Below are 16,365 nucleotides of genomic sequence, written 5' to 3'. Positions count from 1 at the left end.
ATTTGGTTTACTGATATAATTCTTGTGCTTGTTGTATGAAATGGAAAACTTGAATTTATTCAGACAGTAATTACAAATACACTAATTGAAGGTTACTTTTAAATGTCATTAATATTTATTACAAATGGAACTACCAAAAAAAAAAAAAAAAACAAATGGAGCTGCCAACTGCCGAACTTTAAGGAACTGAACATCCCTTAGCTTTTGCCAGTTTTTAAGAGGCCAAAACTTGAGAACAGAAGAAACCATTAGCATCTTAGTAGAAGTAAGAGAATTGTTATGTTTTCCAGATTTTGTGTCCTCTACTTTTTCAAGCCAATACCAAAAGTGTTCATTTTTAACTAAGGAGTTAAAATTTAAAAAAAGATAAGCAAAAAACTCATGGAATAGAATTTTCGCCGTGTGGAACTTTTTTCAAACGCATCTCATTTTCTGAGCTGTCACTATCAGCAATTTCTGCTTTCTCATTTTTATCATCTCCCTAGACTTGTAAAAACCGAACTTGGAGAGTTGGATGTAGCAGAAACTCCATTTAATTGTGAGTCAAGAGACCTGGGTTCTGAGAACCAGCTTTCCTATTTGTTAACTGTGTGACCTTGGTCAAAACAATGGATTAGCAAGCATTCATTAAGCACCTTTCACTGCTAGGCTCTAGTAATACAAAGACAAAAATGAAACCATTCCTGCCTGGGGAGCTTAAATTCTATTAGGAGAGACAGCTTAGTCATTTAGATAAGTATATACACCATTAGCACAGGGCAATTTTGAGCGGGAGGGCACGGCTGCACAGAGGACAAAAAAAAACCATGTGTAGAAGGCTGTACTTGAGTTGAATTTTGAAGGAAACTTAACCTTTCTGGGACTCACTTTTCTCCTGTGTAAAATGAGAAGGTTATGCGATCTCCAATATCTCTTCCAGTTCTAACATTATAAAGGATGTGAGCAGACTTGACAAATAAAATAACTTACATTTACATGGAGTTTTAAAGTTTGCTATCAGAATCAATTGCAAGTAATAATAATAGTAACTAACATTTATATAGTTCATTAAGTGCGTTTAGGTTTGCATAGCCCTTTGTATGTATTATCTTTTGATCTTCACATCAACCCTATAAGGTTGGTGCTATTATTATCCCCATTTTATCGAGGAGGAAACTGAGGAGAAAGTTAAGTGACATCCCCCAGGTCACAGAGCTTGTAAGTGTCGGAGTTGGGATTCAAAGTCAGGTCCACTTCCAACATTGCCTCAAAGGACCTTACTAGCCCACCAATTCTCTAAGTATGGTCCACATTTCTCTGTTGAAACAAAACAGTATTAACATTTATAAGATGACAACATCCATACCTTGGTTTCTAACAGGAATGACCTGTAGTAGATTGTAAGCTTGCTTGTATTTGTATCCCCAGTGCCTAGCACTAAGTGGAACCATGTAGGTGCTTAATAAATTGCTTATTAGGTAACCAGGTGGCACATTGGATAGAGCATTGGGCCTGGAGTCAGTGAGGCCGGAGTTCAAATTCAGCCTTGGATACCTTATTAGCAGTGTGCCCCTAAGCAAGTCATGTAATCCTGTTTGCCTCAGTTTCCTCAACTGTAAAATGGGGAAAATAACAGCACATGCCTCAAAGGGTTGTTGTGAGGATACAAATACAAAAGTGAAATTGTCCCTACCCTCCAAGAGCTTATAGTCTACTAGGGGAATACTACACACATCTCTGGAAGTAGTGGTCAAGGTAGGGAGCTTTGGGCTAGGCCAGGGGTGGGGAATCTGTGACCTTCTAGGTCTTTGGCTGAAGCCTCCTGACCAAGTCCAAGTTCTACAGAACAAATGCTTTTATTAAGGGATTTGTTCTGTGAAGTTTGGATTCAATCAAAGGGTCACACTTGAGGACCTAGAGGGCCACATGTGGCCTTGAGACTGCAGGTTCCCCACCCCTGGCAAGGCAGTCACAGAGACTGCAACGGGAACCAAAGTCCAGTAGCTCTCATCTGTTTCTCTTGAGGTTGAAAAAGTTAGGGGTCTGGGCTACTCTGTTAAAAAAGAAAGACAGAGACAGACAGACAGAGTCAGAGAGAGACAGAGACAGAGACAGAGACAGAGAGAAAGAGAGACATAGAGAGAGAGAGGCTGCACTACTACTGTGCTATAAGAAATGATGAGTTTGATGATCTCAGAAGAATATGGATAGGCTTGCATAAAATAATGAAGAGTGAAATGAGCATAATCAAGAGAACATTGTATACAGTAACAGCAATATTGTTTTAATAACAAGTTTGAGTGACTAAGTCAGTTTCACTATTATAAATACCCAAATTAACTACAAAGGACCTATGAAGGAAGCCTCTATCTGTGTCCAGAGAAACAACTGATAAATAGAAGTATGTATAGAAAGGTTCTACATATATATACATATTTGTGTCTAATGGTAACCATATCTAGGGCAAGGGGGAGGGGAGTGAAGAAAAAAAGGGAAAAAAGAGAAAAAAAAATTTAAAATAAAATAAAAGAGAGACAGAAACATTATTGAGTTTCAGTATTGACAAAATTACTTGTCTCCCCATGGCTTGAATTGAATATGATGAAAAGTGAACACTTAGAAAACAAGTAATAAATTAATTACAATAACTGAAGCATTCCCATAAGGTTCTTAATTAGGATCTGAGCTTTCCCACGCAAGCTTTATTTTCCTTGTTTGGCATTCTCAACACTCTTCATATGTCTTTTATCAACACAGGCTTCAGATACAGGTGAAGACGAAGACGACCAGCCACTCAGTTTGTCCTGGCCAACCAATACCCGAAAACAGATCACCTTCCTGATTGTTCTTCCCATCGTGTTTCCATTGTGGATAACCCTTCCTGACGTCCGAAAACCTGTAAGTAGAGACTATTTAGATGTCAACCTTGCACCTGAATACCTGACTGGCTTCCTGCCCAGGTGTATGTACATGTATGTGGACAGAAATATGTTTACATTTGCTATTTTTGCAAATAGCATTAACTCGTGGCTATTCTTTCATTTCTAAACAAGGAAATAGGGACCAAGTTTGGAATTCCACATGATTTATTTGTAATGAAGCAGAGAAAGGCACAAAGTATTGGATAAGTTAAAAGGTAGAATCATCCTATGTTAACATTGCTAAACTCTGTTGCTGGGAAGGTCCCTCCCATAATTTATTGGGTAAAGCTAAGAAATGTAGAGAGAAAACACACTGCATACAGAAAATACCTTTAAGACTATGTTAGGGACAGCTAGGTGGCTCAGTGAATAGAGCTCTGGCCTTGGAGTCAGAAGGACCTGATTTCAAATCCAGCCTCAGACACTTAATACTTACTAGCTGTGTGACCCTGGGCAAATTACTTAACCCCGATCGCCTCACAAAAAAAAAAAAAAAAAAAGAATATGTTAAACAGAGTTCCTATTTAACTATTTACATTCTATTGAGAGAATCTTGCCATTAAAAGGAGCAATAAATTCTAGGAACTAAATTATGTTAACCTAATAAAACAGAATTTAATTCCAAAGGAGAATATAATATCCCATATATGGGCATATATAGTTATATAGCCATATATCTATAAGTATATATCATATGTTATAATATACACATCTATATTTAAAACATAGCTTAAGACCCACACTAAGACTTTTGGTACATCTTGTATATGTGTGTGTATATATATGTGTGTCTGTGCATGTATGAATATATATGCACAAATATATACATATATCTGTGTATGCATATATATACATATTTACATATGTGTTTATATATGTGGCAACTGGGGGACACAGTGGACAGAATTTTGGACTTGAAGTAGAGAAGACAGTTCAAATTTTCCTCAGATACTAATTAGCTATGTGATCCTGGGCAAAGTCATTTCACCTCTCTCAACCTCAGTTTCCTCATCTGTAAAATGGGAATAATTATAGCACCTACCTTGTAGGGTTGTTGTGAGGATAAAATAAGATAAAATTGAGAAGGTACTTTGCAAGCCTTAAAGTTCTATGTAATGCTGTTGTTTGTTTGTTTTATTATTAGTATTTTAATTATCATGTATACAAATGGAAATGGAAAGGAAGTAATAGATTAAAGATATTTCAAAGAAGAATTGACAGTTGGGTGACTTAGATTCTGGAAGTAAAGAAGAGAGAAGAATCCATGAACCTGATATCTGAATAAATGATATTGACAATAACAAATTAGAAAGGGAAGCCTATATGGTAGGGAAGATGACTCATTTGGTTTGGGACATGTTGAATTTAAGATGCCATCACTCCTCTACTAATCACCTAGAGTTGGACCATGAACAGCTTCCTTAATCTCTCTGGAAGTTTAATTTGAACTACGTTTCATTGGCAAAAAAAAATGAGCATACTGGAGCATGCTCTAACTCTATTATTCTACACGTGCACATGTAATCTCAAGAGAATCAGAGGTTTCTACCCAAAAGAGCCATATAGGGAGAGGATTCTGGAAAGATGGTAGAATAGGTCAAAAGATCCACATAATTGTGTATATCCTTTCATTCAGCAAATATTTATATCGAGCATGTACTGTGTATAATAATAACGTTTTAGAGTGGTCGAAACCTATGATTTCATCAGCATAGAGAACTCCCACCAAAAAGTCTCCATATGTCAGTGCTCACCAATAACCCATCTCTAATGTATACACTTAGGGCTTTTCTTGCAGCATTGAGAGTTAAGTAACTAGTTACAAAACTAGTATGTGTCAGAGGCAGGATTTGAGCCCACGTCTCACTGATTTCAAAGCTGGCCATCTACCCACTCTGTCATGCTGCCTCCCTGATATAATAGCAATAGCATATGTTTAAACAGCATTTTATTGATTACAAAATAACTCCTGACATTTCCATGATATGGGCAATACAAATATTATTATTCTCTTTTTTGTTGTTTTTCAATTGTTTCAGTCATGTCCAACTCTTTGTGACCCCATTTGAGGTTTTCTTGGCAAAGATACTAGAGTTGTTTGCCATTTCCTTCTCCAGCTCATTTTACAGATGAGGAAACTGAGGCAAATAGTATTAAGTGACTTGCCCAGGGTCACACAGCTAGAAGGGGTCTGTGGTTGAATTTGAACTGAAGTCTTCCTGACTCCAGGTCTAGTACTCTATCCACTTTGCCACTTAGCTGTCCATTCCCTTTTTAGTGCCAAGGAAACTAAAATTCAGAAAGGTTATGACTTGAAAATAATCAAGCCACTAATTCTAAGTCAGAACCAGGATTTGAATGAGTATTCTTCTTTTTCCTTTCTTTTCTTTTCCTTTCCTTTATTCCTTCTTTCCTTTCTTCTTTCCTTCCTTTTTTCCTTCTTCCTTTCTTTTTTTCTTTTTCTGGTCAGTTTTAGCCCACTGCAGCTCAGAATTCCAGAGCTCAAGTGATCTACTAGACTGTCTCCTTGCTGGCAGGAATTACATGGTGTTCTTCCCACTAGGCTACAGAGATTTTTTAAATGTTCATTTCTGAGTGATCTTATCTCACAGTAGTTTAGAATGCTTCAGGTGCAGGTTTCTCACCACCTCTCTGTACCAAATTGAGTTATAGTGGGAAATACAACCAGTGTATTTTCAAGGGCCCCCAGACAGTCTGGTCTTTGGAACATAGCAGGAGAAGGAAGGGTGAGGGGTCAATGATGGCCCTTCACAGAGGTCACCCTCAGACTGACATCCATCCCCAGCTTCAATGAATTTTCAGTCTCTTCTACTATTCAATATGGGATGCCTGGGTCTCCATCACCATCACAGCAGAGCCACTCAGAGACAAAAGACATAGGTCTAGGCAGAGGGAGCTTTTCTTATTCAGGTAAATCTGGTTGATTTTCTATTTCTGATATCTTAGGCAGGGAGACACTAATGAGAGAGACCCAAACCTTAAAAAAATGGAAAGTACAAACATGGGGTCTACAAGTTGCCAGAAAAGAAAAACAAAACAAGGTGGGGATGTTAAGAAGGAACAGGAGACGTATACAGTTGTTAAGTACATTCAAGGGCACTGAAAGCACTGCCAGTCAATTAACATTTATTAAGCACCTAGATAAGCCAGCACTATTCTAAGCACTAGGGAAACAAACCAAAAAAAAAAAGTAAAAGATAGTTCCTGCCCTCAAGGAGCTCCCATTTTAATAGGAGAAACAACATACAGATAACTACATCCAAAAAAAACTGTATACAGGATAATTAGGAAATAATCAACAGAGAGTATCTATGAGGCCCATAGACTCCTGGTTTGAGGGGGCTATTGCAAACAAAAAAAAATTATTTAATGATTCAAAACTCTGGGTGTGATAGTTGTGTCTGTGAATGCAGTCAGAGCATTCAAACTCTGTTTTCATACTACCATCTCAAGACAATGAAAGGCCTGGCATTTCCTAATCAGATTTTACTTTTTCTCATCTTTCTGGTAATATGAACTGAAAAGGAAAACCTCTTGGTGAAAGCTAATGTCTCCTAAATCATCAGTTCCTTCAAAAATGAGCAGGAATTATCGGAGTGTCCAATAATCTGAGTGTCAGTCAATGAGTATAATTTTTAAAGGAATGGGATGTGGAGGGAGGAAGAACAAAATATGAGAATAGGTAGTTAACTAGCAGCCCTAGTGAATGACAAAACAACTGAGCAGTGAGGGATAATTAGGAAACATTTAGTCATCATATGAGGTTCTCTTCTGAAGTTCCCAATCAAACATTAATTACTGTTCATGGAGGCATCAAACACAAATGCAATCTCAATCTGCGGTACACAAGGCAAGGGCTTGTCTGAACCGTTCACTAGAAAGACCATAGAGAATATGTCTCTCACTGGCATGCATATGTACACAAAAGCATGCATATGTGCATTGTATTTCCCAATTTTAATGTCTTTCAAACCTCAGTATGTAAGCACATAATTTCATAATTTACTGATTTTTCATTCATTCATCAAACCTGTTTTGAGCATGACTTTGTCAATGTAAGAACAAATGAATGAATGAAAAAAATTATTAAGTATTTAATATGTGCAAAGTGCTGGGGATATAGATATTGCAAAGTTTGTGAAAAGCATTAGTGTTATGGGAGATAGAAATCTGGATGCTATGGGTGAATACATCGATAAAGTGGACATGTTCTTGCCATCTATCTAGCAAAGAGAATAAAACAAGTACACAAATAATTATAATATAAAGCAATACGTGATAGCAAGATGGCTACAGAAATATTTTCAGGCAAAAAGTTGAGATTTAGATTTTAATCTTACCCTTCATGGATGTGTGACTTTCAGTATGTCACTGGTTTCCTTCTGAACTTGTTTGTTCCTCTGTAAATTGAAGGTGTGGAGCTAAATCATCCATAAGGTACTTTCAAGTATAAGTATTTTATAATACAAGTGTGCTATAGATAGTAGTATGACTACTATGAGAGGCTTGTAAATTTCAACAAACATTGATTAAGCACCTACTATGTATATTTGTGGAATAACTCTGTAAAATAGGTCAACACTGCTATTTCTGAGCAATGAGAGGCCAGTCTAAGGATGCTTAGGACCATTGACAAGCATTTATTAAGTACCATGCCAGATGGTAATGTGCTGGTTCAATGTAAGACTTTATCTTGAGACTCTATCCACCCTTCCTCTCCTTCACCTCAAGAGGTGGAAAAAAATTCAAAGACCTGATAAAAAGTGACAGAGTCTACTTGGAGATAATGTTAGATTAGAACAATAGGTCAAGTTTTATGTGGCTTTTTTCTCAATATATTTTATTTCATTAAACGTTTCCCAATTACTTGTAAAAAAAATATTAACATTCACTTTCTAAAATTTTGACTTCCAAATTCTCTTCCTCCCTCCAGCACCTCCACTCTCCTTGAGAAAGCAAGCAATTTGGTACCAATTATGCATGTGAAGTCATACAAAACTTATCTCCGTATTAGCCATGTCACAAAAGAAAACACAGACAAAAAAGAAAAATAAAGAAAATTTTAGAAGTTTGCTTCAATCTGCATTCAGAATTCATCAAATCTCTCTCTGGAGGTAGATAGCATTTTTTATCATGGGTCCTTTGGAATTCTTTTGCATCATTGTCTTGATCAGAGTAGCTGAGTCTTTCACAGGTGATCATCCTTAATAATACTGTTACTATGTACAATGTTCTACTTGGTTCTACTTACTTCACTTTGCATCAATTTATATAAGACTTCCCAGGTTTTTCCAAAACCATCCTGCTCTGTCGTTTCTCATAGTCCAATAGTATTCCATCACAATCACATACATAACTTGTTCAGCCATTCTCCAATTGATGAACAACCCCTTGATTTCCAATCCTTTGCCACCACAAAAAATGATGCTATAAATATTTTTATTCTTTGTAGAATCATGAAGAATTCAACATGACTGAATGACTGAAGGATAACAATATAAATATTTTTGTACAAATAGGTACAAATAAGAAAAGTCCTTTTTCTTTGATCACTTTGGGAGAAAAACTTTTTTTAAAAGGTTAAAAATATGGACTAGAAATAAAACTTATAAAATTTCCTGAGCCCCCAAGGAAGCTCTTGATTTCACATGTAGAGGGGTAGGAGAGGGGGTTGTCTCCCACAGAGATGAATTGGGTGTAATCCTTTTTTCCATAGGTTCCATATCCCCCATCATATTCTCTACAGCAGAGATTCTTGACCATCTCTGTGACATGGACCCTTTTGGCAGTCTGGTGAAATCTTTAAACCCCTTCTCAGTATGATGTTTTTAGATACCTAAAAGAAAATACATACGATTTCAAAGAAAATCAGTTACAAAGAAACAAAGATGTATTTTTCCCATCCAAGCTCACAGACCAAACAACATATATCGATGGACCTCTTGGGGGTTCTTAGACACCAGCTTAAGAGCCCCTCCTCTCTGGAAAAAAAACACAAATTCAGGATGCAATTAAGATTATCTCACCTTTATTCAATATACCATTGTTTAAAAACATAAATAACCAGTAAACAAATTTTAAATAGCAAAGAAACATTTAGTAATGAACTATGATGCCTGTTGCATGCAGCAAGAAAACAGAATGGAGAAACAGACTAGGACAGATTTTCTGTTGTTCCGAGGGTTTCCCCTCTCCATCTTTTCATAAGCCAAGCTTCAGACCTGTTAAGAGGGAAAGGCCACAGTCTCAGAAAAGCTTGGAATCACCCACCCTAGAAAAAGGCTTCTATCTGCCTCTGCTGGCACTCTTTCTATCCAACCCTTTCCCCTTGCATCCTTCTTGAGAAAGAATTTTTTGAACTACTGTTGCAGTAGAAAACTCTACCATCTAATTCCAAACTTATGTTAGGTTCTTCTTTTCCCACACTGGGAAAAAATGCCCTTCCCAGGCAGGATCTTTAGTGATTTAGTCCCCTTCTCAAGGCAATCAGTCCAAGCCTTGACATTAGGACTGTAACAAATATTAGAAAGATACTAGCAAAGTTGACACCTTGATTCTCCCACTCCATACTCTGATTCAGGGGCATCTAGTTTGTGTCTTGTCCAGATTGTCTATTGGGAAAAAGAAAACATAAGCATAAAAATTGTCTATTGGGAAAAAGAAAACATAAACATAAAAAAATAAAGAACAATTCAAAGTAGTATGAGCTAAATAATGAAGGAATGATACAGATCATGGGCACTACAGAATATTGTAATTCTCTTTTGGGTGATAATTAGTAAGCAGTATTTTTGTTAGGTTTGCCCTGATAAATTACCAAATGCCCCCAGAAGATACTTCCAGGGTAGGGAAGGAGACAAGGAGAGAGAGAGAGAGAGAATTGCTAATTGATAGATCTTAAGGTACCATTCCTGATACAACATGTTTTCAATAGCTTTTAAATTAGCCACAGAGATGAGCAACGAAAGCTTTGACAACAATTACAGAGAAACTCTGATTGTTGATGCAGGAATCCAGTTTTAAAATAAACAGTACTCCCACTGGGATTCTTTCTGCTTCATCTATATGCAAATTATATGACATTATTTGTTAGAACATGCATTCTCAGATAAATAGCATGGGCTTCACTTCTATAGGTTTTTTAAATTAATGTTTTTGTTTTTAAACTAAAAGATAATTAAAATGTTAAGCATAAGGAAGAATGTATCATTTATTAAAACTGTAAATGATAAATCAAGTAACAACACTGAAGTCAGATCCTCTTTGGTGTCTAACTTACTCTTTAGATTAGGTTGACAGAAAGTGAGATAATACTGAAACATAAAATTTTACAGCTGGAAGTAAAACCTTAAAGATCACTGTTCTCTGAGGTCCTAGCCCAAAATCAAGTACATGATAGGTTCTTAATAAATGTTTGTTAGTTAATTGGTTCTTCATTTAGACCAAGCCTTTCATTTTACAGATTAAGAAGCTGGGGCCCAGAGAGGTTAAGTGGTTTGCCAAAAGTTACATAGCAAGTTAGTAGCAAAACAAAGAATAGATCTCAGGTTTCTTGACACCTAGTCTAGTGACATTCACACTGTGTTGGAGTCAGTCTAATGTACAGAAATAATCCCTGAGCTCAGAGAATGTGAGGATTCTTCGTCCGTTACCGACCAAATTTTCCCCATGGCTTCCAGCAGTTAGAGTATCTACCTTCCTCTGTTGTATCTCCTCTGGTCAAACTCTGGCAATCAAATAGTGTCCAACAACTTTTTCAGGCCCAACCTACACCCTTCTGATGTGCTAATAGGGAGTTTTTGTTGTTGTTGAATCATTTTGGTTGTGTGTGACACTTCCTGACCCCTTTTGGGATTTCCTTGCCAAAGATTCTGGAGTAGTTTGCCATTTCCTTCTCCAGCTCATTTTATAGATGAGGGGACTGAGGCAAACAGGGTTAAGTGACTTGCCCTAGTAAGTGTCTGAGGCCATATTAGAATTTAGGTCTTCCCAATTCCCAGCCCGGCACTCTATCCACTGTGCCACCTAGCTGCCTTTTAACAGCGGGTACAAAAGGAATTTGTTACAGCAACTATTCTCAAGAAGTTTATAAACTGATAATAGGAGAAAAATGTACAAAAATATAACCGTAATAGAAGAGTATGCATAAGTGTAAAGGAGAGAATCAAAGTACTGGGAAAAATTTAAGCAGGGAGAAATTACTCCTCTCCAGAGAAGGTCAGGAAGGGCTCCATGGAAGAAATGAGATTTGAGCCACTGTCATTAATCTTTCAGCAATCATTTAGAATGGGATTCTACACTACTGGAGAAGAGCAAGCATCCTGCTTTTCAAATATGGGAAGATGTTAAACTTGACAAACTATAGGCCAATGAATCTGACCTCAAGTCCTGGCAGAATTGTAGAATGTAATATTTAAGGGAGGGTTTTGAACATCGTCATCATATTAATAGCTAACATTAATATAGGACTTTGAAGATTTGTAAAGTATTTAATTAATATCCTAACAACTCTCAGAGGTAGGTGCTATTATTAACCTCACCTTAGAGGTAGAAAACGAGGTAGATAGAGGTTAAATGACTTGCCCAGTTTCATGCAGCTAGTAAATGTCTGAGATTGGATTTGAACCCAGATTTTCCTAGCTCCAGAACCAGCCCTCTACATCACCACATAGCTGCCTTCTGATATCTAGAACATCCTGAAAGGAAAACAATTCATCAAGAATAGGTGACGCTAAATTTACTTCATTTTCTTTTTTGATCAGGCTAAATTGCCTGATCAACAGAATGTTGTAAACATAGGTTTTAGCAAAGCAAACAACAAAGACTAGCATGATGTCCTTACGGACAAAATAAAGCAAAACAATAATGCAGATTGTCTCTAATGGGCATTCAAAGCTCTCCACAAACTGGCCCCAACTTACCTTTACAGGCTCATTACACATTCCTCTCCTTTGTACATTCTACAGTGCAGTCGTACTAGCCTTCCTCATATGTGACACTCCATTGTTCCACCTCTATGCCTTTGCATTGGCTGTCCCTCATTCCTGGAATGCATACCCTCCTTGCCTCCTTCTCTCAGAATTCTTAGTCTCATTCAAGAATCCTTTCAAGTGGCACCTTGTGCATGAAGCCCTTCTTGCCCCACCCCACCTCCAACCTCCAGCACCTTCCCCCTCAAAAATTGCCTTCTATCTATTTGTATATACCCATATTTATTTCCCTCAGTAAAATATGAATTCCCTGAGAATGGAGACTGATTCATTTTTGTCTTTGAATCTGTACCATTTAAAATAGTTCTTGGCAAATAGTAGGTACTTAACGAATATTTTTGCAAAAATTTTAAATAAAATACTTGCAAAAGGACTAGAAGAATATATCCAAGAATAAATAATTCCAGAAATATGTCCAGAAAATAATTCACTGTGTCCAAACTGTAGTCATACCAGGGATGAAAAAATGGTTCAACATTAGGAAAATAATAATCACAATTAATCATGTAAATAACAAAGATAACAAAAATCACATAATTATTTCAATAAATTCAGAAAAAAACCTTGAGAAAATTTAACATGTTTAGGATCCTAAACAGCACAGATATTGAAGAGTCCTTCTTTAATATGATCAAAAACATATTTAAGGGGGCAGCTAGGTGGCGCAGTGGATAGAGCATTGTCCCTCAAGTCAGGAGGACCTAAGTTCAAAACCAGTCTCAGACCAAACACTTGATACTTACTAGATGTGTGACCCTGGGCAAGTCACTTAACCCCAATTGCCTAAAAAAAAAAATTTAAAACCAGGAGCTAGCATTGTTTGCAATAGGAAAACCTTAGACATTTTCCCAAGTCAAGCAGTGTCAAGTAAACATGCCTTCTCTCCCCACTTTTATTTGAATTTCTATAAATGTTAGCTAGAGTAATAAAAGAACAAAATTAAATAATCATTGGCATAGAGGGGAACAAAACTGTTCCTATTTGATAGTGTGCTTAGAGAACTACAGAGAATCAGGTAAGAAACTAATTGAAAAGATAAATTGCTATAGTGAGTCTGCAGGATGCAAAATAAATCCATGAAAATCTTCAGCATTTCTATATAGTTCTAACAGAATCCAGGAAGCAACCATAATAAGAGAAAATTCATTCAGAGTAACTGCATAATATATGAAATATCTGGAAGTTAAGTCGTTAAGACTCACACAACACTTAAATAAAGATAACTACAACCATAACTACAAAACACTTGTGACAAATGAAAGGCCACATTTAAATGGAAATATAGTCATCGTTCACGTCTGGGCCATTCCATCATAATTCAAGGGGCAGTACTCCCTAATTAGCTTATACATTTAGTGCTAAACCAATTAAATCACCGAAAATATTTTATAGAACTAGACAAAATAACAATTAAATTCATGTTGAAGAACAAAAAGTCTGGATAGAATCTCAAAAAACCATGAGAAAAACTACAGGTGAATAGAGGTTAGCATTTCCAGATTTCAAAGTATGTTATAAATAGCCATCAAAACTGGTTCAAAAAGCAGAAAAGTAGTTCAGTGGAACACACCAAGTAAGCAAGGAACAACTATAAATAGTTAATAATGTTTGATAAACAAAAAATGTAAATTACTAGAACTAAAACTACCAAAACTGGAAAGCAATTTGAAAGAAAAATTGATTTAGACCAACATCTTAAACATGTGTTTAAACCATCACCTTATAACAAATAAACTATATTTTTTTAAATCACATAATTTTTAAAAATTAGATGATGAGATTTAGTACTTTTCACAATTATTGCTACAGGAACAATTCTTAATGAAACAAAGTATAAAAGAGAATAAAGAAGATATAATTTTGCCTACATAAAAGTAAAAAGATTTTTCATGAGTTAATTCAACAAAGGTAGAATTATGAGAGAAATTGTAATGTGGGAAAATATGTGTTCCATATATCAAAGATAAATCAAAAATATCAAAAATATCAAAAATATTCAAAGGATTGACACAAATTTTGAATGCCTATACAAAGCTATACAAAGATAGAGCTATACAAAGACAAGCATGCTAATACACTGTTGATGAATCTACAAAATTGTCCAACTATTAAGATATAAATTTGGAATTATATGCTAAAATTGACTAGACTTTCCATATCTTTGATCCAATGATCCCACTGCTTGGCATATACCCCAGGAAATCAAAGACAATTAGAAAGATAAAAGACCAAAATATTCATAGCAGTACTTTGGTGGTAGAAAAAAACTGGAAGCAAAGTGAGTCCTGGATGATTAGGGAATAGCTGAAAAAATTATATTCATTACTGTAAGGTAATAGTAATTATATAAGATAGATTTTTTTGGATAAGAAATAACAATAGGAGGAATCCAAAGAAAGGTGGAAAGATTTATATAAACTGATGGAGAGCAAAGTAAACAGAATTAAGAGAACAATGTATGCAATGTAAATGAAAAGATCAATAACAAGAAGCCAGATATTGAGTAACTAAAAAGCAAAGAAGAGATTCATATCTTCCACCCTCAGAGTAAAGAGGGAGAAGAATATTAGAACCAAATTTTATATATAATGTCAGATATAGTCACTGTAGTGATTTTTTTATCTAATTGTTTTTACTTATCACTAGGGAGAAATGAATTTGGTAGGGATTGAGTTGAAATGACTGTAACTAAAGACAGAAGGCTTCAATAAGTGTTTAAGGACATAAAAAGTATCAGTACTTTTATATATTAATAACAAGAATCAGGAGAAATTGATAGAAACAAAAAAATCATAAGAATGACAACCAATAAAAATTGTTTTTACATGCAACTGGGAAATAAGATATACAAGCAAAGAGATATAGAAATCTATCCTACCCTACAGGAAAATAGAAGGGGAAGGTGATAAAAGAAGGTGGGGGCAGTGATAGAAGGGAGGGCATATTGGGGGAAGGGGTATTCAGAATGCATGCTGTCTTGGGGTGGGGGGAGGGGAGAAATGGGAAGAAAATTTGGAACTCAAAATCTTGTGGAAGTGAATGTTGAAAACTGAAAATTAGTTAATTTAATTTTTAAAAAAAAGAATGACAACTGAGTATCAAATATTTGGCTATTAATCTACCAAACATTTAAGACTTTCATAAAGGTAATTCTTTTTTTAAAAATTTTAGAAGTAATAAAGAAAGAGTTAGATAATTACAGAGATATCTAATGCTAATGGCTAGGTTGATCCTAAATACCAAAAATAGTAATGCTACCCAAATTATTGTCAACAAGCCATGGAAAATGATGGATTTGGAATAAAAAAAAGACCTGGATTTGAATCCTGCCTTTGCTACTTGCTACTTGTGTGGCTTTAGGCAAGTTACTTTGCTTCTCTCTGTAAAATGAGGGATTGGACTAGGTCTCTGAGGTCCATTCAAGGAGGTGGCTAGATGGCTCAGTGAATAGAGCGCTGGGCCTGGAATCAGGAAAACCTGAGTTCAGATCTAGCCTCAGACAACTCATTAGCCATGTGATCTTTGGCAGGTCACTTAACTTCTGTTTTCCTTATGGTGAAGAAAATGGCAAACCGTTCCAGTATCTTTACCAAGGAAACCTGGTAGACAGTGTTGGTGTGCTATGGTCCATGGGGTCACAAACAATTGGATACAACTCAACAACAACAACAAAGTTCCTCCTAGCTCTAAATCTGTGACTTTATGAGACAGTTTTGTAGTCTAAGCTTAAAGATCAATTAAAATAACAAGAACCACTTCATAAAATTAGATAAAGTGATATCCAAATTTATGTGGAAAAACAAAGGGACAAGAAAAGCAAAGGAAATTTCCTTGAGGAAAGGAGGAGACTTGCATCACTGACTCCTATGATCTACGACAGTAAATTCCATATGGATCAATGTCTTAAAGTACAAGGCAGCCTGGGTTAGCAGAAAGTCAGTAAACTCAACTACTTGAATTTGGGCAAATCAATTTACCTCTCGGTCTGTTTTGCCAACAAATGATGAGAAAAGCAACCACAAAGAAAGGATTGTTATAAAACTTAATATACCCCTGTAGTTGATGCTAAGGATCTATTGAAGGCTCAAAATCGTAGAGAAGTACATTTCAGCTCCTTGTCTTTTTAATATCTGTCTTTAAAAAAATCATAAATTTTCTATGTAACTACCCAAGGTCAACTCTTCCAGCTGTAGAGAGGACTTTCATCCAAAGGTTTACTTCTCTGGGCAAAAAAAATCAAAAACCACAATTCTTCCTCAAAGTATATTACTTTACTCTCCACTTAGTGATAATTTGTGAGGACTGCTCTGTCAGAATTTCATACCCTTAGAAGCCTCAGAAATTGACCTCAATTTCTTTCCAACAAAAGGCACCAATAAAATGCCACTGTGATGTAGAACTTTCACTTTTTTGATCATGTACCCCATCAATAAAAAATGTTTAAGCATGTCCTC

At 35.9% G+C, this 16,365-nt stretch overlaps 1 protein-coding gene across 1 annotated transcript in view; it reads left to right on the top strand.

Annotated features, from left to right (window-relative positions):
• The window catches only part of SLC24A2 (solute carrier family 24 member 2), a 301,039-nt gene that overhangs the window by 261,424 nt on the left and 23,250 nt on the right, over window positions 1-16,365 (top strand). The window contains exon 7 of the mRNA XM_027859099.1: window positions 2,737-2,877. Coding sequence (XP_027714900.1) covers window positions 2,737-2,877 — 141 coding nt within the window. The remainder of the gene's footprint in view (window positions 1-2,736; window positions 2,878-16,365) is intronic.

This window comes from Vombatus ursinus, unplaced genomic scaffold, assembly GCF_900497805.2.
Source record: "Vombatus ursinus unplaced genomic scaffold, bare-nosed wombat genome assembly UNPS02014158.1, whole genome shotgun sequence".
NCBI lineage: Eukaryota > Metazoa > Chordata > Mammalia > Diprotodontia > Vombatidae > Vombatus > Vombatus ursinus.
Note: the sequence above shows the minus strand (reverse complement) of the source record. Positions and strands in the feature narration are given on the sequence as shown.